The sequence below is a fragment of the Mesocricetus auratus genome, unplaced genomic scaffold, assembly GCF_017639785.1.
Source record: "Mesocricetus auratus isolate SY011 unplaced genomic scaffold, BCM_Maur_2.0 Super-Scaffold_100007, whole genome shotgun sequence".
In the NCBI taxonomy this organism is placed as follows: Eukaryota; Metazoa; Chordata; class Mammalia; order Rodentia; family Cricetidae; genus Mesocricetus; species Mesocricetus auratus.
In genome coordinates this window covers 36,718,285-36,743,475 of record NW_024429191.1, presented here as the reverse complement: position 1 = coordinate 36,743,475, position 25,191 = coordinate 36,718,285, and the positions used below count along the sequence as shown (strand labels likewise).

The 25,191-nt window shown below is 43.0% G+C and overlaps 2 protein-coding genes across 5 annotated transcripts in view; one reads left to right on the top strand and one right to left on the bottom strand.

Moving 5' to 3' along the window:
- Positions 1-4,757: 4,757 nt before the first annotated feature.
- On the bottom strand, positions 4,758-17,046 carry Mfap3 (microfibril associated protein 3). Of its 2 annotated transcripts, none has more exons than XM_005067737.4 (3): positions 16,938-17,046; positions 7,480-7,914; positions 4,758-6,206 (listed from the first exon to the last, which is right to left on the bottom strand). In XM_005067737.4, exons 2-3 carry the CDS (start codon positions 7,751-7,753, stop codon positions 5,422-5,424), a joined length of 1,059 nt encoding a protein of 352 aa, XP_005067794.3. In that variant the 5' UTR covers positions 7,754-7,914; positions 16,938-17,046; the 3' UTR covers positions 4,758-5,421. The 2 variants fall into 2 exon arrangements, with proteins under 2 accessions (XP_005067794.3, XP_040604623.1); XM_040748689.1 differs by having other exon boundaries at positions 16,917-16,941.
- Fam114a2 (family with sequence similarity 114 member A2) overlaps positions 17,017-25,191 on the top strand; it is a 33,685-nt gene continuing 25,510 nt past the window's right edge. The window contains exons 1-4 of one of the 3 annotated variants that reach the window (XM_013111751.3): positions 17,017-17,106; positions 21,348-21,562; positions 21,896-21,995; positions 22,279-22,371. In XM_013111751.3, coding sequence (XP_012967205.2) covers positions 21,362-21,562; positions 21,896-21,995; positions 22,279-22,371 — 394 coding nt within the window. In that variant the 5' untranslated portion in view covers positions 17,017-17,106; positions 21,348-21,361. Of the gene's footprint in view, positions 17,107-21,344; positions 21,563-21,895; positions 21,996-22,278; positions 22,372-25,191 lie in introns of those variants that run through there. The other 2 variants (XM_013111750.3, XM_013111749.3) reach the window with 2 other exon arrangements.

Sequence of the window (25,191 nt, the reverse complement as noted above, 5' to 3'; positions counted from 1 at the left end):
CTTTTGCCAGGTACTTGGTCACAAGATAGGTGACACACCCTAGCCCAGTTCTGGGTGCTGCTGGAGACACACTACATGGATACAGTTTCAGAAAGGTTATTGCTTTCTTGATTAAAAAAAGAACAGACTCAGCCACTGTCTTTTGCCCTTTGATTGTCTGCCCTGAGTGCAGAGCCACGCTGGAAGCAGAAGGGTTGTCCTATTCGCAGGTGCTATTGGCACCCTGCCAATAAATCCCTGCCACTCACTATCCGTTCAATCACCACAGACTTCCTACTGACAGACTCTAGTCTCCACCCAGAGCATTCATCTGTTGAAGGATACTAGAGACCCTGAGAACAGTTTGTAACTAATACGATTCTTTGGTGGGCAGATATCGAAGCTTGCTGGCCTTGGGCAAGACAACTTTAGACATGAGTGATCCCCAGGCACCAGGTGCCCATAGCAGTAACCCACTCTGGAATGTTCCTGTATTGGCTGCCTTCTCCTTCCTGTCTTACTTCCCTGCATCTCTAGAATCATCTCCAAAATAAATTTCTTTAAAAAATGTTTCAGGAGCTCCTTCTAGAACCCAACTATGACATCTTGTGACCATGAGAATGAAAGTCACATACATGAATGGAGAGATGTCTAGGAGCCAAGTTCTCAACAGCAGGCCTGAGCCCTTGTGTCATTCTTGGACTGCCTGTGCTGGGATTATTTGAGAAACACAGTCTGCTTTTGGTAGGACACCATCCTCAGGTTGCCTCAGCACACAGCCAGATGCAGTTTTGAGCGGTGTGAGGAACTTGTGGCTGTCACGTGTTATCATTTGGACATGGCAAGTAACAAGTCTGATACAGCCTTGCGAAGTCTATACACCATGCTAAATTAGACGGCATCAACTCATCACCTAGCCCAGTGAATAAATGTTGAAGTATGTGGTGGGATTCCATGCTGAACTTAAATTTACTCCTTTTTAAAATAACATCAAACTCCATACGTCCATCTTGGACTTCAAAAGCCAGGGGTGGTATCAGGGTCATGCCTTTTGTCACTGAAAGTCAGGCTGGATCCTGTGGCACTTAAATAATGACTGTACCACTCTTGACTTTCTCCTTTCTCTGCTCGGTTCTGTCACTAGTGCCAACACCACACTTCTCCCGGAGCCAATGCTTCTGGCTGCTGAAGCTCATGAACACGACACACCGGGAACACACACCAGTCCTCTGACCTCCAGGCCTTAGTTGGATCTGCTTCCTAGTCATGGAGAGCTTCACTTCACAAGTGGGAAGCTGTGTTGTTTGGGTCCAGAGTGACAGTTAGCCGCTGGCTTGCTATGGGAAGGGTACCCACCAAAGCCTGGCTCATGGCACCACACAGATTAGGAGAAGAATGTTGTGTTGAAACAATCACATTGCATTCAAATACACTCTTGTTTACAATCATAAGGTCAAACTTCAGGGGCTGGAGAGAGAGAGAGAGAGATGGCTGGCTAAGCAGGTTAGGACACTTGGTGCTGTTATAGGGACCTGGGTTTAGTTGCCAACCACCTACATGGTAGCTTACAACCGTCCACAGACATACAAACAAGCAAGCATTCCCACACATAAAATAAGTTTGAAAAGAGATCAAACTGGGTCATATATGAGAAGAAACCTACTCTGTGAACTCAAATAAACACTCCATTTGATATACAACATTCCACTCTGACTTCTTAATTCAAGTTTTTATTAAAATAGCAGTTGAGACACAAGTACTATCAAAACAACACTCATTATTTCCTTTTGTGAGACAAATCCATAAGCACGCAAAAGTTTTCATGAGGCTGAGTGTTGTCACGATCCTGCCCAGGTGAGAAGACTGTGGCTCTGGAAATAGGATGCACTAGTTCCAGCCCCTGGTGTGGGGATGGGGCCCGGATTGTGCTGAGCTGGGCTCTAGACAGCAAGCATGCAGCCTCCCGGGACGCCCAGGGACCCAGCTTAGTCTGCTGTAGGGTGAAACCACATGCAGGGTATAGAAAGCATTGGCCCAAGGGCTCTCGAGGTTCGGGGACTGAAGAGGAAGTGGCACTCGGATGGGGATTTGACCTTAAGCTTGTGGAAGGGAGGCAAAATAGCAGAAGGGGCTTTCTCACAATCGTCCTAGGGTCAGCAGTTCTGATAATGTTTATTTCAATGGGCAGTGGACAGGAAACAGACAAGGTTACAGGGCCTGACTCAAGAATCAAGCCTAAAAGTCAGGCACAGTGGCATATACTTGTAACCCCAGTGTTTGAGAGGCAGAAGCAAGAAGATTGCTTCAAGTTCAAGGCCAGCCTAGCTACATACTGAGACAAAGGCAGATGAAGGCCAGCACGGCAGTCATGCTGTAATTCTAGGATTCAGGAGGCTGAAACTGGAGGATCACAAATTTGAAGCCAGGTTGGAAAATATGGCAAGATCTGCTTTATAAAAAATATATTTAAACCATAATAGACACAACTTTGAGGCTGGGGTTACCAAACTGCTATAAACACAATAGGGCATCAACTCAAAGAGTATATGTGTGGAAGGAGTACATGAAGATGCTGAAATAGCAACTTTTAGTAGATTTATAAGCCACTATTTAATTCTGTAAGGACACTGAAGTTCATTAAATGACAATACAAAATTTACAATATGGCGACAGACCTATTTTAGACACATTTTGCTGCTCAAAGGCATTAAAAAAACTAACCTATAAAATTCAGCAAGACAGAAAGATAATGACACCAGGTGGTAACAACAGCTAAGGTGAAGGTTTACAAACAGATGAGCCTGTTAAGTCCATTTGGTTTGATTAGACACAGACCATATTGACAACTGTCCCTTCACTTGAAAACAAGTTTTGCAAGCCTGCCCTTCCTCCTGAGTTTGACCTACCCTTGGTGATGGAATTCAGAAGGCTCAAAGCAGGGTGGTTGCTTTGGCCTCCAGGTAGGATACCAATGGTGGAGGGCTCAAATCCAGCCAGGCTTAGTGTATGCAGGAAAACTGACCCCATCCCCAACTACATGCCCAGTGGTTAGTTTACGGAGGCTGGGTCTTGCTAGATAGCTCAGGCTGTCTTAAAATTTATAATCCTCCTGAGCCTGCCTCCCAGGTGCTGGGATCACAAGTATGTTCCACCACACCTACTGCCTGCCTTATGTTTTTGTGCTGAACGACCCAGACTACATTGGAGTGGCTCAACTGTTTTGGTAGTTTCTAGTTTTGCAAAGTACTGTTTTCTGAAATTCTGGTCATTAAATATGTCTACCTTAAAGTTGAAGACGTTAATGTCCCTTCTAGGAACATGTGGTGTAAAACCAGTATTTAAGGCAACAAACTTCATTGTAAGAAGTGACCCCAACCTTGCTTTACCAGGTAAGGGACTGCAGATCTGAGGGACAATCAGGAGACTGGCCCCACAGAAGAGATTCTTAATTTTAATATGTCCAGAGAACAGTGTAAGGAGGGAAAACATGTTCTATAATTTAGGATATGTTCAAGAGCCCTTGTTCTGCAGTTGAATGTATGAGAACAGCTTCCCTTAAAGAAATACACACCTGAGCCAAGGCAGGCTTTTTGGTTAAATGATGGGTAGCTTTTGTTTGGCTCTGGAGGTTTCCATGGAAACAGCCTGAGAGATAGAAAAGGCAGCATTACCATATTATCCTTATGCCACCTGATAAAACTGCACACCGATTCATTCATGCTGTCCAGAGCAGAGGCGTCCTATCTGATAAGCTGGACAAAGGCAGGTACTGAGTTCACTAGTCCACTATGAATCTCCTGTTGTCCTGCTGGTTTGACACTTCCAATTAAATTTCTGACGAACACCTCCTCTGTACAGTTCCCTCAGGACTTCTAGTTCAAGCAATGCTTCCACAACCAGAAGCCAAATGAAGCGAAGCATCGCATTGAGCTCCATGGTCATGATTTTAAATTCTACAAGAGCTTCCTGCAGCCGAGGAGATGACTGTGTAGATTATTTATGATCTGTCATGTCACTTTTGGCTAGGCAGAAAGTGGCTGCTTCAGTACTTACTGTACCTGGATGAGCCAGGTGGCACTACCTTCCATTCCCCCCTTATATCTGGATTGTCTGTTTTAATATAATAACTCACTGAACACAACGATCTCATCTGATTTCAGGTAAGTGCTTCAGAAAGGCTGCAAATGCAGCCCTCACTCAAGGATGCATCTGAAGAACAAAACCACCAGCAATGATGAGTCTCAACAAGACAAGAATAGTGTATCTATCACCTTTAGCACCAGGATGAGGACCACAGAGGGCAGGGTGTTGCTGGGCTTGCTCTAAAGTGGATTCTGCAGTTCTGGACCCAAACAGAGCCCACCTAGGATTTCAGTACTCTCAAGAAGAGGAAATCTGAGACATTATTAAAAAGTATCAAAATTGATGATTTGAAAGAGATGAGGTGACATCATTCTTGTTTACAAAACACTGAAAACATTCTTCTTTGGGGGCATTGAGGCCAGCCTTGCTGGACTAAAGGTCTTGGTAAGCTAAAAAGACAGGATGTATTCCCAAGAAGGATACATTTCTCACAGAGAGTGTTTTTTCTTTTCTTCTTCTTCTTTTTTTTTTCTCTACAGTTTTTCAAGACAGGGTTTTTCTGTGTAGCCCTAGCTGTCCTGGAACTTGTTCCATAGACCAGGCTGCTCTTGAACTCAGGGATCTGCTTGTTTCTGCCTCCCCGTGTGCTGGGATTAAAGGCGCGTGCTATCACACCTAGTGAGAGTGGGGTTTTTTTTTGTTTTGTTTTTACAAGACAGGGTTTCTCTGTATTGTTTTGGAGGCTGTTGGTCCAGCCCGGCCTCGAACTCACAGAGATCCGCCTGCCTCTGCCTCCCGAGTGCTGGGATTAAAGGCGTGAGAGTGGTTTTCTAATGGCAATTTGCTCTCCGGATCTGTGTAACACAGTGGTGCCTCAATGAAAAGATCTGCTTGCCCCAGCACATGTGACTGTTCACTCCCCAGGGCAGAGCATCTCCCTGTGTGGCTCTGGTGGACAACCTGAGTGCACACTGAAGTCTCAAAGGAGGGACCAAAGGTCTAGTGAAACGCCGACTTAGAGGTGGGACAGGCGACAAGTGCTGGGCCAGACACAACTCATTGAGAACAAATCCCACATTTCACTGGTGGGGAAACCGGGGCTTCAATGTGTCACACAAGAGCCAGAGAAAAAACTGTGACCAGAAAAGAAGCCTCACAGCTTAGGTGCTTTTCAATCTTAGCACACATCACTCCAGCAACCTTAAAGAAAATGACAAAGTATCAGAAAAATGTTGTCTTGTCACAAGGACTTTGGCAATTCATGGCCTGGTGTGCTTAAGGTTAAACAGAAGACCCGGCCATCTTGTAATAATGCTATGTCCTCACAGCAGGCTCTTTTCCTGAGCACTGGGCAGGCTGTCAGTTGTCACAGCCTCGGTCTCTGTGGTGAGTGTTGCCCTCAGCAGGTGCAGGGTCATCTGATGTGCTGAAGTGACTGCTGTCTTGAGAATCTGTCCCAATACTTTTGGTCTCTGACTGAAGGTGAACAGACACCTGCACTGCTATCTCCTGGCCTTGCTCACTTAGAGAGCCATCATCCGAATCCCCACCAGGTGAGTTACTGCGTCCCAGCTCTGGATTAATCACATAGATGCTACCTTGAGCATCCAAGGCAGGTCTCTCCTTAATTCTCTCTCCCATGTCATCAGGGTCATCCACTCGCACTGCCTCAAACATCTCCTCAACAAAGGCCCGGCAGTTCAGAATAAGGGGCGGGAGAGGGATACTTCTGGCCAGTTCTTCAATGTAGCGGGCAAACTCCATGGTCTTAAACTGGGTGACCTTGGCAAGCTCCAGGGTTTTGGCTGAGGTGATGATGGGGATACGCTTTGCTATCTCAAAGGCCTTCTGGAGTTTTTCAGCCCCCTCAGTCCTGAAGAACTCATTGATGGCCTTCTCGGTCTTTCGGAGATGGGTGCTCATCAGGCATAGCCGAGTGACATTCAGGATGAGTGTGATTGTGAAGGCGATCAGGCAGACAACCATATAGTAGATACTCATGTCTCCAGAAGTGAAGATCACACGGAGGGTAACTGAGTAGGAGGCACGAGTTGGAGAAGTGACGATACAGGTATAGAGCCCACGGTCATCAAAGGCTACATTGGTGATATTTAGGAAGTTATCAGAAACCAACCATTTTCCACCTAATAAATTCAACAGAAATGAAAAAAAATTACAGAGAAGATCAAATGCCGTGCCAATATTCACCTTTTCATAAAACTATTGCAGCTAGTCTGTTAGGCTCTACTGTTTCAATTGTGCTAAAAAAAACAGAAAGAAAGGAAGAAAGAAAGAAAAGCAGACTGCCATGCTTGACAGGATTCCATTAACATAAAACAAGTAATGGAAATTGATCTTCTTGACCATCCTAAGGCCAGCATTTACTTCTCACAGCCAGACACCAAGCATGCATGTAGATCTAAAAGACCAATCTTTCAAAGACATGCTTATCCATGTGTGTAAGACTACACCATACTGCTATGCTACCTATACATTTTCATACCTGAGATGGACAAGTCTCAGAAGTATAGAGAGTCTGTTTATGGGGCGATGGGCTATACACTTTTATCTTTATTGAAATGTTGCTTACTTTTCATCATAAACTCATATGACAATGTACTGAGGTTATTTTTAAGAAGCTGGAGACAGTTCAGTGGGCAAAGGCACTCCTCACTAAGCCTGATGACCTATAGCAGTTGAGCTGAGCAGCAGCATGCTTTCACAGCTCTTTGCTTCCTGACTATGGATGTAATAGAATCAGCTGTTTTGAGCTATTGCCACTGGCTTTCCTGCAACGACAGACTGTAACCTGGAATTGTGAACTATAACAAATCCTTTCTTCCCAAGCACCTTTGTCAAGGTATTTTACTACAGCAACTGGAAAGAGACTAAGGTAACTATACTTTCAGAGCATGGTGCTGGAGAAGCAACCTGGATTTTCTAGGAGAGGACTTAGCACTGACACAAACTCCATGGCTTAGTGAATGGGTATTTGAGAAGGAAAGATCACCTGTCTCTTCTGCTTTAACTTAGTATTAGGAACGAATATCTTCTATGTTTTAGAGTGTTTCTTGAAGTTTAGCTTATGGGGGATTCTGGGAAGGCTTCATCATTTTGGCTTTCATGGTAACTTCTCTTTGAGGTACTTTGTAACTCAAGTATTTATTACAAAGTGCTCTCTCTCTTTATACCTATCCTTTTTTTGTTGTTAAATAATTATACTTCTTTTTGATAGGTATAATACTTCAGACTACCCATCAAACCTAGGGCTTTGTGCATTTTTGGAAAGTGCTCAATCACTGAACTGTATCTCTAACTCCCTTTGAAGCCAGCCCATCTTGGAGAATTATTGCTCAGTATGTCATAACCCCCCAAAGCAGGGTTGAGTCACTGGCTGACTACATCTTACAGGATTACCTCTGTTGTGTAGCCGCCGTCCTTTGGAGTTGTACCAGTAGACATCTCCATACTGATCCATTGTGAGAAGACACTCCAGGGAAACATTTGTTCCCTCTTTGGCTATGATGACATCATCACCAGAGTAGGAACCTGCTGAGAGTTCAAAGCTCGGGAGAAATGATACATTGTAGGAACTGTGATTCGTTCCCAGTGGGGCCACATCTTCCAAAACCAGAACAGCTGGCACAAGAGTGACCACCAGTAAGATGGACAGACGCAGATGCAGCTTCATGGGAAAATCCAAACCAGTCCTCTTTAGCTTGGAAAAATCAAACGTGGCTATGCTGAACAGGATCACAGTGAATGACTTGCTGCTGGTATAAAAGTTTTCCAAAGAAGTGGTCCAAGAGTGCTGAGGATTTCACAACTGAAAGGATGAGTGTGGAGGCCAGCCTAAAAGAAAGCCACACAGTGTTTACCTAACTGAGATTCATCATGGGGTACAGAAATGAATAGACACGAAACCGATTAAGTAACCAATGCTGACAGCGATGATTGCACCAAGTCACAGAGATGGAGAGGCAGTGCCGAGCATAGCACCAGCAGACTGAGTCCAGTCAAACCTTGCTGCCAGTGCTCCCATCTTGTCACGCAGCTTTCTTTGGGCTTCCGCTTTCTCATCTGCCCATTGAAGGGAGGATGAGAGGCTCTCTAAGGATGCTGGTTCTAAATGCTGAGATTCCATTTCACTTGGACAGTTTCTATGCAACAGGGAGCCAATGAGGGCTGAAATATAGTTTCACAATCTTTTATTTCAACCTGCACCACTACCATATGCTATATCAGCATGTAAAGCAACTGATATGTCTTATTCATTACCATTGAGCTCAGAATCCATGTAATAAACTATGTATGCAGATTAAATAATTCAGGGACATCTGAGGTAGATTCTGGTTTTGTTAGGAAAAAACAAAAAAGAAAAAAACTGTGACCTACATGTTTTCAGAATTCTATATAAAAAATTTGTATCTTCTTTACAACTAAGAGACAAAAAGAATATTTAATGGCACATACACTTAGCAAATTTTGAGACTGAACAAAATTGACATCCTAGTTGGCAGAAATCATATACAACTACAAGGAAAGACTATTAGATTTGGAAGAAGAATGAACTATTACTAAAAGCAAAATAAAAGTCTAGGTTGAGCCCAGTTTTTTTCCCCCCAACATAAGGATTCTTTGAGTAGCTTTGTAGACCAGGCTGGGCTCAAATTCATAGAAATCTGCCTGCTTCTGCTTCCCAAGTGCTGGGACCTGGGACTAAAGGCATGTGCCACCACTGCCCTGCTGAGTCCAGGTGTTTATTATTTTCTTCTTGATAATTTGATTCCCCACTTAAAACCACCAGTTTGCAAGGAAAATGTCATTTTACACTTCTATAAATATGTGTCAAGACTCTGCTTTATTTTTTGTCAAAGTCCAATGTAATTAGCTTTGGAGATAATGTTATTTACTTTTATACTCACAGGAAGGCTGCTGCTTGATCACAGAACATAAAAACCAATGGGTCTTTGTATTTTGCCATTACACCCTCAAAGTTTGAATTACAAGTTTTAAAATGTCGTTTAGTTTTCATTAAGCTCTTGAAGGATTGGATGAATAATGACAATAAAAAATCTCAAACTTTAAAATTTAAGGATAGACTATTTAGAATAAAACAAACTTCAGACTTTGGCTCTACAGGATAGATTAAATGTGTGTACTTCCATTTCCTCCTAAAAACCTGCTAAAATGACACAGAAGGAAACAGCATTGGGCATTTAATAAGTGATTCAGCTTAATTTATAGACTTCACAGTGATGACTTGTTAGTTAGGATTATGCTAGAAGTTAATGGGAGAGTCTGATCTAATAACTGAGGTGACAGACACAAACACTGATGAGGACCAGGAGCCAGGCTCTGTGCTAGTATAAGCTTCAAGTTCTTGGTCACTGAAGATGAGCAATATGTGACAGACATGACTGTGTCCTCTTTCTATAAAAGCAGTTCTCATGGTGAGTGTTACAAGTTCTTCCCGGCATATGGACAGGGAGTTCCCAGGCTCATCCGAATTAAACTTCGAAATGTCATTCACTCCATTGCCATACCTTTTACTACTGACTAAAGCAAAATCTTTAAATCCACTCATTTTGTGTATTTATTTTAAAGGGGAAACTCTATACCACTTCTGTGTATAAAATCACCTACATGGTTGGATGTAAAAATGACTCACTCCAGAGTTACTGCCACCTGCTTCAGGCTTAGAGATGGATACCCACTGTCTTTGTAGCCTTGTGATGTGAGGACTGCTGCCAGCCATTGCCTAATGTTGTTTGTCAGAGGAAGGTCTGTTCCCACGCTGTGTTCTCCTCTCACTGCCCTGATCCTACAGCCAATGCCCATTCCACAGGTGAGCCACTCCTCTTGACTACTCCATTCTTTGACCACGTGGATTCTTGGTGTTGGACAAGCATATCCCTTGCGTACCGGTCATTACAATCCCCGAGGCTATCCCTGATTTCATATCAGAACCAAGAATCCAACCCAGTCTCTTTGCTTCCAGAATCAGGATCCAGCATTCTCTGCCTCCTGGGTTTGGTCATGAGATGTACCTCTCATTACAGCTTGTGGCTCTTTCCTGTACACCTCTTGACCAGTGACCCCCTGCTCTTTGCTTGTGCCTTGGCCTTCTAAAAGAGCAGTTCCATTCTTGATCTGCATCCCTCAGATCTCTGCATTGCTTACTGTCTTGGGGAGGCTTTCTGCAGGGAGCACAGCTCCACATTCTGAGTCCTCCTGCATCTGCCCCTTGGGTAGCATCTAGTACAATGCATGTCCTCTGACAGGTTGGCACATAGTATGTGCTCAGTAAAATGTGACTAGATGAGAATCTGGGTCTCCATACTGAAACCCAGTGCTGGTAAAGGCAGAGAGGAAGGAGGTAAAGCAGAACTGGTACAGTCTAGATCTTCCTGGTTTGTATTTTGCTTTCTCTATAAACATGGTGGTGTTCATTTCTGATTTTGAACCAGGTAGCAGCACTTCTAGAGTAATACTGCATTGTTGTTTTTATTTTCAAGGGTACAGACATTTTTTCATTGCAACTTCTTCAGTATCTGGTACTAAAGGAAAAATGTGGAAGTAAAAAAAATTACCAAATTCAGGAATTCAAACCCATCTAAGTATTATCATTACTTGGGAGGCAGAGGCAGGAGGATCTCTGTGAGTTTGAGGACATCCTGGGCTGCAGAGCTAGTTCCAGGACAGCCAGAACTGTTATACAGAGAAACCCTGTCTTGAAAAACAAAAAAACAAACAAAAAAGATCCGATTTGGGCTTGGATTAGCATCCTGGGTAATTCTGAGACAAGGGTCTCTGGACCGACATCAGGCAGCTCCTCTCCTCTCTGCTAGCCTCACTAATGGTTCTCTAGACTGCTAAACACTTCCTTCCACAGAGCTGAGCTGTCACATTCCGTTCTGGCTCTGACCTCCTCTGCCCCAGTGCAACTGAATGCCTGAAATCTGATAAAGTCAGGGTGACAGAGGAGCGGAGTGCAGACTTGAGCCTGGTTTCCTAGATGGGCATTCAGGCCTAGATTCTAACCAGCCCTGTAGTTTTTACAAAGGGCTTAACGTCTGTGTCTTGTCCCCTCATCTTTAAAGTAGGAAAAACAACAGTACCTATTCTTACAGGAGAGTGGCAACTAGAGGTAATTCATGCGACAACACTCATCAAGTGCATTCTAGTTGTTTCTGTTGGTGTTTTTTTAGATGTGCCTATATGCACACCATCTGATAGTTACACCATTAAGCATTTTCACTCAGAATACCACAACAATCTGGGTTGGGAGGCACTGATGAAATCTCAACTTTCAATTCAAAACATCACTTTTCTTATGGTCTCACCACAAATCAGTATTTTTCAATAATGTGAGTCACAAGGGGCACTATATGTCACATTGCCTGTGCCCCATATTTGTGTAGACAAGCTTCCTTATGATCCACTTATCCTGTGGATCCCTTTTCAAGCCCCACTTCTGTTTGGGTCAACCCTGCTACAGGTTAAGTAAGCTAACTGAAACCTTTGTTCTTGGGATTTAGGATGGAGACATTTAGGGTCATTTGAGAAGAACAGGCATTCAGGGGTTGAGACAGTTTGGTTCAGCCTATCTACAATGGACAAGAGGCATGAGGAAAAGAGAAAGCCATGAGAAGATGCAGGAGGTGGAGAAAGAGGCTCATATATGCTGCTTTGGCTTCTACAGAATTCAAGTGGCTGGTACCAATGACTGTTTTTTTCCCTTAAAGAAGTAAACATCTTTATTTGATTTATTAAAAATTAAAACCAAGAATCATTAGAGCTTACCTTGCAAACAAGGAAGCAAATGGGGGACATAGTTAGGTAGGAGAATCATCCATCTTCAATTATTCTCCTTATACTATGGCAGCAGTTCTCAGCTTGTGGGCCTCCATCCTTTTGGGAGTCTAATGTCACTTTCACAGGGGTTGTATAACAGATACCCTGCATATTAGTTACATTATAATTCATAACAGCCGCAAAATTACAGTTATGAAGTAGCAAGAAAATTTTATGCATGGGGTCACCCACAATATGAGAAACTGTATTTTTTTTTTTTTGGTTTTACGAGACAGGGTTTCTCTGTATTGTTTTGGAGGCTGTCGGTCCAGCCTGGCCTCGAACTCACAGAGATCCGCCTGCCTCTGCCTCCCGAGTGCTGGGATTAAAGGCATGCGCCACCACCGCCCGGCCGAGAAACCGTATTAAAGTGTCAACGCATTAGGAAGTTTGAGAACCACTGCACTGCGGGGTGTTTTGAACTAAGTGCCCTGTGGCCAACATTTGTAATCTTTGTTTTATACTGACATAGCCATTTGTGCGGGCTAGGGGTTCACCAACCCTGCCAAACAGGGTCTAGAGAAACACTACAGCTGCCCTGAAGCTGCCCTATGCCAAAAGCAGAGCAGGCTGAACCTGACTTCATGCCAGGAGAAAAGCAGATCTGACAACAGTCCCCAGTGCCCAGTCAGTACCAGCACTGCAGAGCAGTCAGGCCTTGTCATGCCAGCCATGAAGATACAGAACCCACTTGCAGGTGGGAGATGTTGAGCAGCGGGAGAATACAGTGACAAAGTCCGAGGTGACAGCAGAAGGGGAGTGAGGCTTTACATACTCATGGTTTACTCCTCATATGAGATCTTAAGTTAGCTTTGGTGGTTTCAGTGACCATCCAGGGACCATTTCCTTTCCATCAGCAGTGATGATGGAGGTTAGTAACTGTCACTGCTCAGTCCTTGCCCGACTTTCTATCAATTAAGCAGGAACCCATCACAAACAGAAGTACCAATGCTTCAAGTGCTGGTCATGTGAGTCAGACTCTGTCCCATACACTCAGGGATTTACAAACTAGTTTAGAAGCTAAGGGTAATAACGGCTAACTCACACACACACACACACACACACACACACACACACACACACACACACACACACACACACACACGATGGCATCAACAGTGCCGAAGGAAGTGCAACTGTGCTGTGAAAGCAAGAAAAAAGAGGGAGTCATGAATTTCAGGGGTGCGGCCCACTTTTAAACTTGACACTTCCAACACCATGCCTGTTATTCTCAGTGTAGCAGCTGACATGTTAGAATCATGAATAAGCAGAAATGTACATGATTTTACCCTAGAAAACCATTATGAATATTGACTATTATTTTAGAAGTCAGGAAGAGAACGGCCTTCACTGTCATAGCAGACTGCTGGGCTGCTGTTCCTGCCAACTTTGAGTGAAGAAATATTTCCATTCGGCTCTGATTCTCAACAGAAGCAAACAAGGAAGCAATGTGGCCGACTTCCGTTCCGGGGGCTCAGAATTAAGTTGGCTGAAGAAACTGCCGTATTTGGAAATCATTCTGGGATAAGGGGGAGAACACTGGCGCCCAGATGGCAATGTTTTTCACTCCAATTACAGCAGGCTACTAGTGTCTTATTCTCCATAATTAACTGCTCTTTGCTGTATTTACAGCGCAGCCGCTCTGCTCTGCTTTCAGTCACATGTGCAAAGTGGAGGCGCTCCTACAAACTGCCACACAGATGACAAAGTGGCATTCTGAGCTGGCAAGGAGGGAAGCAAGTGGAGAGCAACTTGCATGTACCCTCCATCCACTACAAAGAGCAAACAATTGTGCTGCTTACTGCCAGTGTTGCCATGGGGATCTGTGACATTACAAAGTTCTGGGGCCAAAGAGATGGCCCCGTTGGTATAGACACCCGTTGAGCGAGCCTGAAGACCTGAGTTCCACCCTGGGATCCACACAAAGGTAGAAGGGGAGTTTTGTAATGCTAAAATGATAGGATTATGTAGTTTAGAGGCTAGAAGAATGGGTTCTGGAGTTACAAGTACTCAGTCCTTCACTCTGGGTGAAGCCAGCCTGGAAAAGCCTTTGTTTTCACATCTATTGAATGAGCAGTAATGATCTTGGAATGTCTGGAAGCATGAATGTGGGTACATTATAAATACATGCTGTTGTTATTATTATACTTTGTAGATATTTTCCAGTTAGGTCAAATGTATCTACCCAAATCACAGTCCTTCTATCATCTAAATTGAATCCAACTTCTTGTGATATATCCAAATACTGTCGTTCAAAGAAGGACAAAATCTATTAGGGGACATTTCACTATCCAAGACATAAGCTAAAACTCTAGCTAGCAGCTGTAACTCTTCAGGGGCTGAATATGTAAGCAGCAGTGCATGCATGCATAAACTGCTTGAGGTAGGCATGCTTATAATTTGGCACGATCCTTAGCTGCACCTCTATCACTTGCTGTGCTCTAGGACTCTCTTAGTTTCCATATCTGGAGGCTGATTCCATCACCATCCCTTTCTTGGACTAAAATCATACAATGTTTCCAGTATGTAAGCTTCAATTATCTGTGTCTTACTTTCTGCTGTCTCTAAATAATTTTCAACTTAATGTTCTGGTTCTAGTTGCTCTTTTTGCTTATCACTTCCCTTCCCCTGCGACATCTTCCCATGAAGATTCTACTACTTGCAATTCTCATCTCCTATTATTCAGTAAACCTACTTACCCAAATTCTCCCCCTGCCCTCTTTATTCGGGGTTTCTTTGCTTGGTCAGGTCAGTAAGACTCATCAGTTTCCGTCCAGCTATCTCTGTTTAGAAGCCTGTGAGGGTACACATGCCAGCCTGAAAAACCTCAGCCTTTGACAGAGGCCACTTTCTGGGGAAAGGTGCAACATTTGGAATTCAGATGAGCATCAGTCTGGGAGGAGGAAAGGTGTCCGATAAAAATTTTTGAACTAGTTTTTCATTTTCAGGCTCTGGAAACTGTTTATAAAGAGATCCGAAGAGAAGGAAACAGTCTTGTTGTTGTTGCCTTTTTTTCTTTAGGAAAGGCACTCCAGGGAATTTGATCTATAAATGGCTTTGCAAACTGAACTTTGAGAAAATACCAATTAATCTGTAGTGCTTGTTAAAGATGTTGAGTTCTGGTTTCTCTCAGATGCACATTATAGCTGTATTGATTTACAAATCAAGCTTACATTTCTGTTAACTGTCATGATAATACTGCAATTCAGCAATTCTCACCTGTGGAACAGGGAGTCCTGGGTGTCCCTGAAACAGTTTCATGTCCCTGCTCACAAGTGACAACATTTTTCTAAAGGTTATACAAGGATATCCATACTTCCAGAGAAAATAGGAAGAATCAGAAACCTAGCTGTATTCTAGGAAGCCAAGCTTAGAGAAATTGTATTTTTGAGAAAATGTCTCATGTAGTCCAGACTGGCCTCAGATTTGCACCCCAAGATACATTTGAACCCCTACCTGTATTTCCATTTCCCAAGTGCTGGGATTACAGACACATGCCAGTACTTTCAAGTGGAAAATATTCTTTACAGAAATGTCAGTTGCCATTTAATGAACTTACTAGCTAATTTTTTGAGAGTGATTTTGATTTATTTCTTCTTCTTCTTTTGTTTTTTCTTCTGTGTAGCCTTAGCTGTTCTGGAACTCACTCTGTAGACCACTCAAGAGATCCACCTGCCTCAACCCCCTGGGTGCTGGGATTAAAGGCATGCACCACCACTGCCCAGCCAATTTTGATTTCTTGAGTGGAAATTATTGGTAGTTGTAATCTACATAAACAAAACCATTTGAAATTCTTGGTAAATTTAAGTGCATTGGGTTCCCAAGACCAAAAATATCACAATTGTTGTATATTAATAATCATAATGTATAAAAAGGTAAGACAGTTAGTAGCTGACCAAGATATACTCCTATTCTATACATTTTCCTTTACAAAAGAAAACCAGAGGAAATCCATTTTATACTTTTAGTTTATTTGTTGACCAGACACTTTTGTTTGAGATAGGATGTGATTATGTAGCTCTGGCTGGCTTAGAATTCACAATGTAGCCAAGGCTAGCCTTAACTTGTAATCGTACTTCAAAGGAACAGGCATTAGTAAGGTCCCAGAGTGTGCCAAAATAAAGGAAAATAGTTAAAGGGTTTTAGAAAGTGACAGTTACATCTGGACATTGATATAAGGGATTAAATAGACGGAGGAAGCCTGACTCCTGTTTTCTTTTTTGTTTGTTTGGTTTTAGGTGCTAGGGATCAAACCCCAGGGCATTGCACACAACAGGCACACGCACTATCACTGAGCTATACACCACAAAAGATCTGTACACTTGAAAGCAAGCCTTTGCCTCCCTGGACTTCAGGTGTCCTCATTTTCCCACCAAATTGTGTTTAATGTCTTCCTGGCATTAAACGTCTATTGGCGTTTTGTGCATTCAAACTGCTCAGGGGCAAATGAAGCGACGCACTCAGGGCGCATTAGAGCAACCCTAAAATTACAAATCAAAAGCACGTCACCTTCCTGCTTAGAAACCTTTAATTACTTCCCACCAAGTTCCAAATTAAAAGTCAAACTTCTTGGCACTGACCCGACAAAGACCCAGTGCCCAGGTCTCTGTTCTTGTCTCCCTCCTTCCGTGTGGTCCCCCCCTTCGCTATTCTCTCTTCTTGCAAAGCTCCACTCCTACTCCAGATAGGCAGAAGGCTTCCTCTTTTTCACTTCCCCACCCAGTTCCTGTTCCATCACCTAATTTTAACTTCGATAAAGCACTTAACTACCATCTCTAGATACCGTTGTTTTGATCTCCCCCACCGCCTTTGCAGTGAGCTGAGAGCAGGGTCTTCAGTGGTTTCCCAGTGGGACCCGGTGCGTCGCTGGCCCTCTCTAGTATTCTGTAAACACTTTACGGCGGAATTCCAACACCCACACCAGGCCTTCCCGAAGGGCGGGCAAGCCCGCGCCCACCGCGCTCAGCCCCAAGCATCCCTATCTCTCAGGAAGCTACCTGAGCAGAGTATTCACTCACCGAACCGGGGTCAGCTCCTTCCGCTCCTGCGGATGCTTGACCCGGAAGCACTGCTTGACGGCGACCCCGCCTCCGCGCGGAGGTCAGGAGTACTTCCGTGACGGTCGGAGTGGCGATCGGGCGGCGGTAGCCGCGGTGAGGGGCGGTGTCTGGACTGCGGGGCTTCCTGGTGAGGGCGGCGACGGCTGGGGTTGCTGGGGTCACGGGTTGAAGGGCTGCTGCACTTCCTTCTGTGTTTGGCGTTTTTGTACCCCTAAGGGGCTGGGGAGCTTGTTTACATCAGGCCTGGGGGTGGGGCCTGCGTGTGAAGGTGCAGAGACCGGAGACTGGCCTCGTTAGCCCGGGAGCCGCAGCTGCCCCGACTCCTTGTCGCGCGGAAGGGCTGCAGCGCTGAGCCCCGGCCCGGCTCTCAGCTGGTCGGAGACGCCAGCCACGCTGCATCTGGGTAATGCGGTGGGGACGCGTGTGCACTGAGTGTGTTTATGTCTCGGCTGCAGTCTTCCGGATCTTTCTCTTCCAATCAGGAAAACACAGTGACCACAAGAATACCCGGCAAACATTAAATAGTCCAGTTCTGTATGTCTGGTATGTGTTTGATTTGGTTTACAGGGACGGTGGAGTCGGTCATCACTACACACAAAAATCTCGTGGTCCCAAACCCCTCGCACGTCCTCGGTGCTTATTAAAATGTTTGTTGTGCAAGTGAAAGAGTAGGGGCAACCAGGGTTTGCTAATTTGGAATGTTCTAGTTTCATAAAATTCAGTGAGTTTTTGCAACATGTATATTTGCGTACGTATAGCGCATTTATGGACTTAATTACCATATGTTGGAACTTGGAGAAAGAAGAAAAAAGTAGTTTTAAAAGGTACTTTTTCTTTTTTACACTGCTCAAGAATACCTTCTGAACTTTGTCCAAGCGTTTTGGTGTCTTTATTAGATCAGCCTTTGGACGGAATGGGTCAGAAATTGCCTTCTTCTCTGTCTCCAGAGCTGGGTACCTAGTGGGAATGCAAAAGGTGTTTGCCATGAATGAGTTTTTTTTTCTTTTCTTGAGTTGGCTTGTGTGGCAATTGTTACTTTTATATGGATTATTTTTCTTCATGCATTTTGGGGCTACTAAATATATGTATATCATGTACCCACAAAGTTTAGGTAACAGTGTGTTGTCTTAATGCACCTTGCTAGCCTGTGCTTCCCTTTGCTTCTTCCCTAATATAGTTGTTACTCGAGGTGACCATATATCATGGATCACTGACCTTCCTCCTGTGTTGTTTCCATACCCCTTGTTTTAGTTACTTTCCTGTTACTGTGACAAAATACCCAGATAAAAACAAGGAAGGTCGGTCTTACCCCGAGTCACAGTTTACTTGGCCATAATGGCAGGAAGGTCACATAGGAAGCTGGTCATATTGCCTCCACGGTTAAGAAACAGAGAGCAGCAGTAAATGCTTGTGATCAGCCCTCTTTCTCCTGTTTATACAGTTCAGGATCCCAACCCGAGAAATTGCAACACCCACAGCAGGTGGTCTTCCCACATCGGTTAATCTCATCAAGATAACCCCCACAGATGTGCCCAGCGGACTCTGGTGGTTTTAAAGCTTGTCAATTTGAGATTGACCACCACACCATTGAATTCGTTCTTTAGTTGGCATTTTTTTATTTGTTAAAATCTTAAGTGTCTTGAAGGTGGATGTTGTGAACACAAATGTGTCCAGGGTCTGATCAGATAGCTATACAAGAGTAATATAAATCTGGAGATAGTAGAGAATGAGAGAATACCCTTCATCCAAAAGGGCTCAACAGCCATTTGGCACCAATTAGTTATTGCCTAGTCTGATGACCCCAGTTGGCTACCTCTCACTTTCACAAGGGGTATTGGAAACTTCTATTTTTTTTTCCTATGGAAGATGAAACTTTAAATGGTAGTAACTAATTAAAAAAAAAAAACCCTGTTTAAACAGTGTAGGCCAATTAAAAACATCTGAAGCTATAGTTAGCTGACAAATTTCCAGTTTGTGAGCACTGCTCTAGGTTTATTTTAGGTGCACTTTATGAATCATTCTCTGCTTATAATGTATTCTCTGTTCTTTAAGTTTTGTGGTGTTTTTGTGTGTATTTGTGTGTGTGTGTGTGTATGTGTATGTATCTGTGTGTTTGTTTGAGACAGGGTCTCACAATGTAGTTCTGTCTGTCCTAAAACTAACAATGTAGACCAGTCTGACCTTGAACTCTCAGAGGTCTGTCTGCCTTTGCTTACCAAGTGCTGGGGTTAAAGGCATGCACTAAGTATTTTTTTGCATATGCTTCAATTATTGTGCTATATCTTTCCTTGTTAATTTCCTTTTGTGCTATATGCCTTCCTTGTTAATTTATTTTTTAGTGCATTAAAAGCATGACAGCATGAGTTGGATTTATCTTGAACTTAGTATATACCTGAATAAAACATTTGTCAGCATACCTGGGGTGTGTGTTGTGTGTGTGTGTGTTCCTTAGTGATAACTAGTTATTCTGGGAACTAGTATTTCCTAGTAACATGTTAGCTTTAATTGCCAAAGAGCTGTACTTTTGGAAGGAATTGAATTGGATAACATTGCTATTCCAAAGCTAGCCTAAGGGGCCAGTGGATGCATTTAGGGAATAGAACTCTTACCTAGCATGCATGAGGTCCTGGGTTTGATCCAAGCGGGAGAATAAATGAAATAAAACAGTGGAATTCAATTATGCTTTAGTTATATCAGATGGTCTAACTATCAAAACCATGTTTGGAATATTTACAAGGAATATTAAAAAATAGAAAGCTGATCTGACAAAGTGTTACTTGATGATTTAAATAGTTTCTGAAAAAAACTGATACATGCTTAATGATAAAATTTTGAAGGACAATGTAGTAAAAGGAAAGACTGATAATGGTCTTTATCAAAGTGAAAAAATTTCTTGGTAGAAGACCCTACGAAAATAATGAAAAAGCGGGCGTGGTGCCTCATGTCTGTTCCAGCACTTGGAAGTTTGAGGCAGGAGGATTGCCATAAGCTAGTGGCCAGCAAAGAGGGAGATCTGTCTGAAAAGGCATAACAAAATGAGACAATGAAAATAAGCTTTAGACTAGGATGATCTTGAACCTAGATATTAAGTGCTTCAAAACGCAACAGAAAATGACAGAGCAACCTAACTAAAAAAATGTGTCAAAGATGTAACTAGATGTTTCTCGGAAGAGAATATTTAGATAGCAAATAAGCACCTGAAAAGATGGTCAGTGTCTAGTCACTGAATAATGTAACATAGAAATCACAGTGAGCTACCACTACATACTTATTCAAGTGGCTCACATTAGGAGAAAACATCTGGTCAGAATGCAGAAATTTTTGGTTAATTTATACTACTCCGGAAAAGATGGCAGTTACATATAAAATGAAGCATGGTCTTACCATATAACCCATATTTCACCTAAAACTAAGTATGGACTTACCATATGACCCATATTACCAATAAAGTAGTTGTCATTTGTTCCAGAGAAAAAGCTTATGTTCACATAAAATCCTGTACGTGAACTTTGAAATTTGTTTTAGTTGTGCAGTAATCTCATGTTGGAAACTGCAGATTACCTGGAATGGGCACATTCATTGTGATCATGTATATATACAGTTGTGTACTGAGAAAGTGGAAGGGACTTTTGCTACAACCACAGTGGAAAGTAGGGACTTAGGCTGAGTGAAAAAGTCACTGCAAAGGTAGTCTGCATGCTTCAATGTATAGACTATGGATTGAAATAAATGTGGGAGGAGTCTGGCTACAGAAAGGACGGCACAGGGATTCTTAGGATTGAATTGTGCTTTCCCTGGAGAGTTAGGCAGTTGACGTGCTGTATCTGGGACTCAGCATTCATAGACTTAACGAATCGTAAGTGGAAACAGTTGGAAAAGTTGCATCTGTACTAAACCTATATGGACTTGCTGTTGTTCTTAAGACAGTTTAAAGTCATTTACATTCATTGCATATGGGTTAGACATGACAAATGAAGTGGGGGTAACAGAGCACGAGGATGTGCCTTGGTGGCATGCAGACACTGCCCATTTCATAGAAGGGACGTGACCACTGCAGAGTGTGTTGTCTGCAGGGTTCCTGCAGCCAATTCCCTGCAGATATCAAGGAACAGGTGTGTACGTGGTAACATTTTATATAAATAACGTACACATATATGGGCAGATGTAAAAAGTGTAAAATTGGAAGGACACTGGTGAATTGTAACAATGTCAGGTATATAGGATCTCTTTGTGTTATTGTATATGAATCTGAAAGTCTCAACATTAAGCAGATAGTTTATACTAAAGAAGTCAATATCAGTACAAGTAGATAGTGTGTACAAAAGAAGTCAATATCAGTAGATTCTCATTGGGCTTTTGTTTCAGCAGGTGATGTTCTAGCCATGTCAGATAAAGATGCTACAGAAACCTCAGCGGTAACCGAAGCAGCCCCAATCCTTAAAGATGGGAACTGTGAGTCAGCCGAGAAGCCAGAGAATAAGTCTCAGCCTGTAGCATCCACTCGGAAAAGACCAGAGACCAATCCTTCCAGAGACCTTGAGGCTTCCCAGATTCCTGCTCAGGTGCCACAGGATGCAGCCAAAGTAACAGTCTATTACAATTTTGGGATTTAAAAATGCAAGCCTTAAAAGGGACATGGTAGCAATAATAATTTATAGTGGCACTTCCTTCTTTTTACAGCCATAAAGTAACAGCTTTCTGAGTTCTAGAAATACCTTTATCAGTGATTGCATTTGCTGCAGGGTATTTATGTGCTGATGGTGTTCACCTGTCGGTCAGGCAGTATTTATTTACCCAGGTCACAGATTTACCCACCTGTGCTTGTCTAATGATTCCATACCTTGTCTGGGACTTCTGAGTTCCTCTAATTTTCCTGTTTTCTTTTGTCTTGTTTTTGCTCTCTTTGGAACAAATAGGAGACTGTGTCTAAAGATGCACCCCAGACTGGATGGGGCTACTGGGGCAGCTGGGGCAAGTCCCTGCTCTCCTCAGCCTCAGCTACGGTAGCCACAGTAGGTAAGACCGTTTGTTGGTCATGTCCTGGTATACTGGTGCTCATACTATGTTCTACTAGGATGTTGAAGTCTAGGGTTAATTTAAACCTACGTTTTAGGATGTTAAATCAGTGGGATTTTTGTTTTTTGGTAAAGAGATAATGACAAGAATACATATTAAAATAATGTGCCTTTGGGACCATAGTTTTAGAAATATTGCAGGTTTGAGTTTTTGTTTGTTTGTTTGATTCTTCAGTTTTCTTAACAACACAGAGCACACAAATGTTAATTGTTTTTCTCATTAGGACAAGGTATTTCAAATGTCATCGAGAAGGCAGAGACTTCTCTTGGAATTCCTAGCCCCACTGAAATTTCAACTGAAGTCAAGCAAGCAGCAGGTCAGTACATGTGCTCGAGGTTTTGGTAGATATGGGCAGTTCAGTTCATTTTCAGCACTAACACTTAGTAATAAAACTAATTCAGTACCTGACACTCAGGGTATCTTGAGACTGTGAGGAAGAGGGTTGGAATCTTGAGCGCTAGCTGCATCTCCCAAAATCATTCATGTGTCTGTTTACTGCACTTTGCATGGACGGAGTTATGCTATTTTGTTTGTGATCTAACAAATAAAGCTTCCCTGAAGATCAGAGTGCAGAGCTAAGCCACTAGTTAGCTATGGAGGCCAGGCAGTGGTGGCACATACCTTTAATTCCAGCACTTGGGAAGCAGAGGTAGATGGATCACTGTGAGTTCAAGGCCACCCTAGACTACATGAGATTGATCCAGTCTAAAAGAGAAACAGAGCCAGGTGGTGGTGGTTCAAATCTTTAATCCCAGTACTTGGGAGTACAACTTTAATCCCAGCATCAGGGAGGTAGAGACAGGAGTGATATGGCTGGATGGAGAGAGGAATATAAGGCAGGAGGAGACAGGAGCTCATTGCATTAGTCTGAGGATTCCTAGACAGGATCTCCCTTTGGTCTGAGGATCCAGTAGAGGGAAGAACTAGTGGCTGGCTATTCTGCCTCTCTGATCTTTTAGCATTTACCCCTATATCTGACTTGGGTTTTTATTATTAAGACTGATTAGAATTCTGGATACATCAAGTAATTCAGAGGATTGGTAAACATTCAACAGTAAGACATAGACTGTAAGTGCTCGGTGTTTTGCTTGCCATAATTAGGTTTATCATTATTAAGAATTAGCTAAGTTTGAGTAAGTCATGGTAAGACAAAAAGATTTTAGTGTGTTAGCTTTTTGTTTTCACTTGGATTTTTTATGAAGGTGAAGCTTTATTCTGCTTTGTCTGGTTCAAAGGGAAACCTGTAGTCACTCAGACCCAAAGAATACAATTATCACTAGGGAGCAGGAGGGTCAGGGGCTGGAACAGAGTTTTAAGACTGGGTTTACGTCTGTCCTTGGGCCTTATTGTGTCTCACTATTACTTTGCTTATTTATACCACTCTTCCTTCCCTTGAAGCCACCTGGCTCACTTTGTTTTCTCCAGCTCTACCTTCTGGCATACATGACTAGCTGGCACAGTTATTCCCACTTAGGACTTCCTTGGAGTAAGAATTAGATTGGCACTAAAATTAGGTCACTTGACTGCAGCTTAGTTATGGCCAGAAGACAAGTTCATGTTACACATACACGGCCCCACAGGCTTCTGCGTGTGAATTTGAGGTGCTGTTCATAGTTAGCGTGCTTGCCTAGACTGAGTCTGGAGTAACCTTTACTCAAAGACTTTGTTTCAGGCCCAGCTCTTCTGGGGCTCTATCCACTTTCCAGGTACTTAATGTGTCTGCTTGGTAGTCAAGTTTCTTAGCCTCGTGTGAACCATAGGGATTGTTTAGCTTACTGCTCCAAGGCAGGTTTTTTTTTTTCCAGCCTTGAGGAGTCCCCTTGTGCCTGTATACTCAATGCTGAGCAGTGCAGTATTTATGGAAGGACACTCAGGCATGTGTGTAGAGGCTCAGAATTCTGGCCTGCCTCTATACTCTCCAGTCTTGCAGATTCCCCCAATCCTTTCTGTCTCTTGTCTCTGCCTTTGCCTTCCTGGGTGGTAGTTGGGAAGTTCTCTTGGGTAGCAAGCCAACTCAGTCACAGCAGTCACTTTATCTCTCTTTTCTGTTGCTTCAAACTCTCCTTCTTGTATGACTCTGAAAATTGGTTCTAATCTCTTGTGCAGTTTTGTAGCTGCCATGGTAGGAGGACAGGCCCAACAGCAATTAATACATTGTAACTGGCAGCCAAAGCCGGCAGTTAATACATTGTAAATGGAAGCCAAAGCGGCCAGGCTATCTGGTAGCCAGTCTGTAAACTGCTTGCTATGGCATGAGGACCTGAGTTCCACTCCCAGAACCTGTGTGATAAAAAGTTGTACTACTACTTTTGGAAAGGCGGAGACGGGAAAGCTGTCTGGGGCCTGATCAGTGAGTCCTGGGTCCCAGTGAGAGGGACTGTCTCAGAAAAAATGCTTTCTTAAAGAACAGTTAGGGGTAACCTCTGCCTTCACATACATGCATACACACAGGTACTACACATGCATGAACACCAAATCAAACCCCTTAGCCCTCAAAGCTGATCTCTTACAGGAGTCCCCCTCCCCCGTGTCCGTCCCCCCCCCGAGATAAGGTTTCTCTATATAATAATCCTGGCTGTTCTGGAACTCGATCTGTAGACCAGGCTGCATCTGCTTCTGGAGTACTGGGATTAATGGCGTGTGCTACCACCGCCTGACCTCTTACAGAGTTTTGAAAGTTAATAAAATGGAACATTGTTTTTGAGACATGGCCTCCTTTGTAATGTAGGCCACTAAAGAGCATTGTTTTCTAGGACAAAGTGAGTTGTAGTTTAACTGTATAGTTTTATGTTTGGATGTTTGGAGAGGTAGATATGTTTATGTTATGTAATCAATAGAACACTGATGGGTACTTCCCTGGATCTATATACTTGAAATATAAGAATATTTTATTACCAAAAAGATTCATGTAACTCTTCTCCCTGGTCAATCACTTGTCTGTTTTCCAGTGCTGAATAGTTGTCCCTTGTCCATAAGTTTGTGTCTCTGAGATTATTCAGTACATAGTCTGATTTCACAATAACCTTTAGTTTGTTCAAGACTTGACTTTATTTTTGAAATGAAATAAGTGAAAAAAAAGCTGCCTACTTTAGCTTTCATTTTAACATAGACAGATGTTTCAAAATAAATACAGAAA

What these genes read in the sequence shown, in the direction of transcription:
- Mfap3 (XM_005067737.4), bottom strand. Translation starts at nt 7,753, where the DNA reads ATGAAGCTGCATCTGCGTCTGTCCATCTTACTGGTGGTCACTCTTGTG. An exon ending in ACGGCGGCTACACAACAGAG is followed by an intron (nt 6,207 to 7,479) that starts GTAATCCTGTAA and finishes TGAATTTATTAG; the next exon opens with GTGGAAAATGGTTGGTTTCT.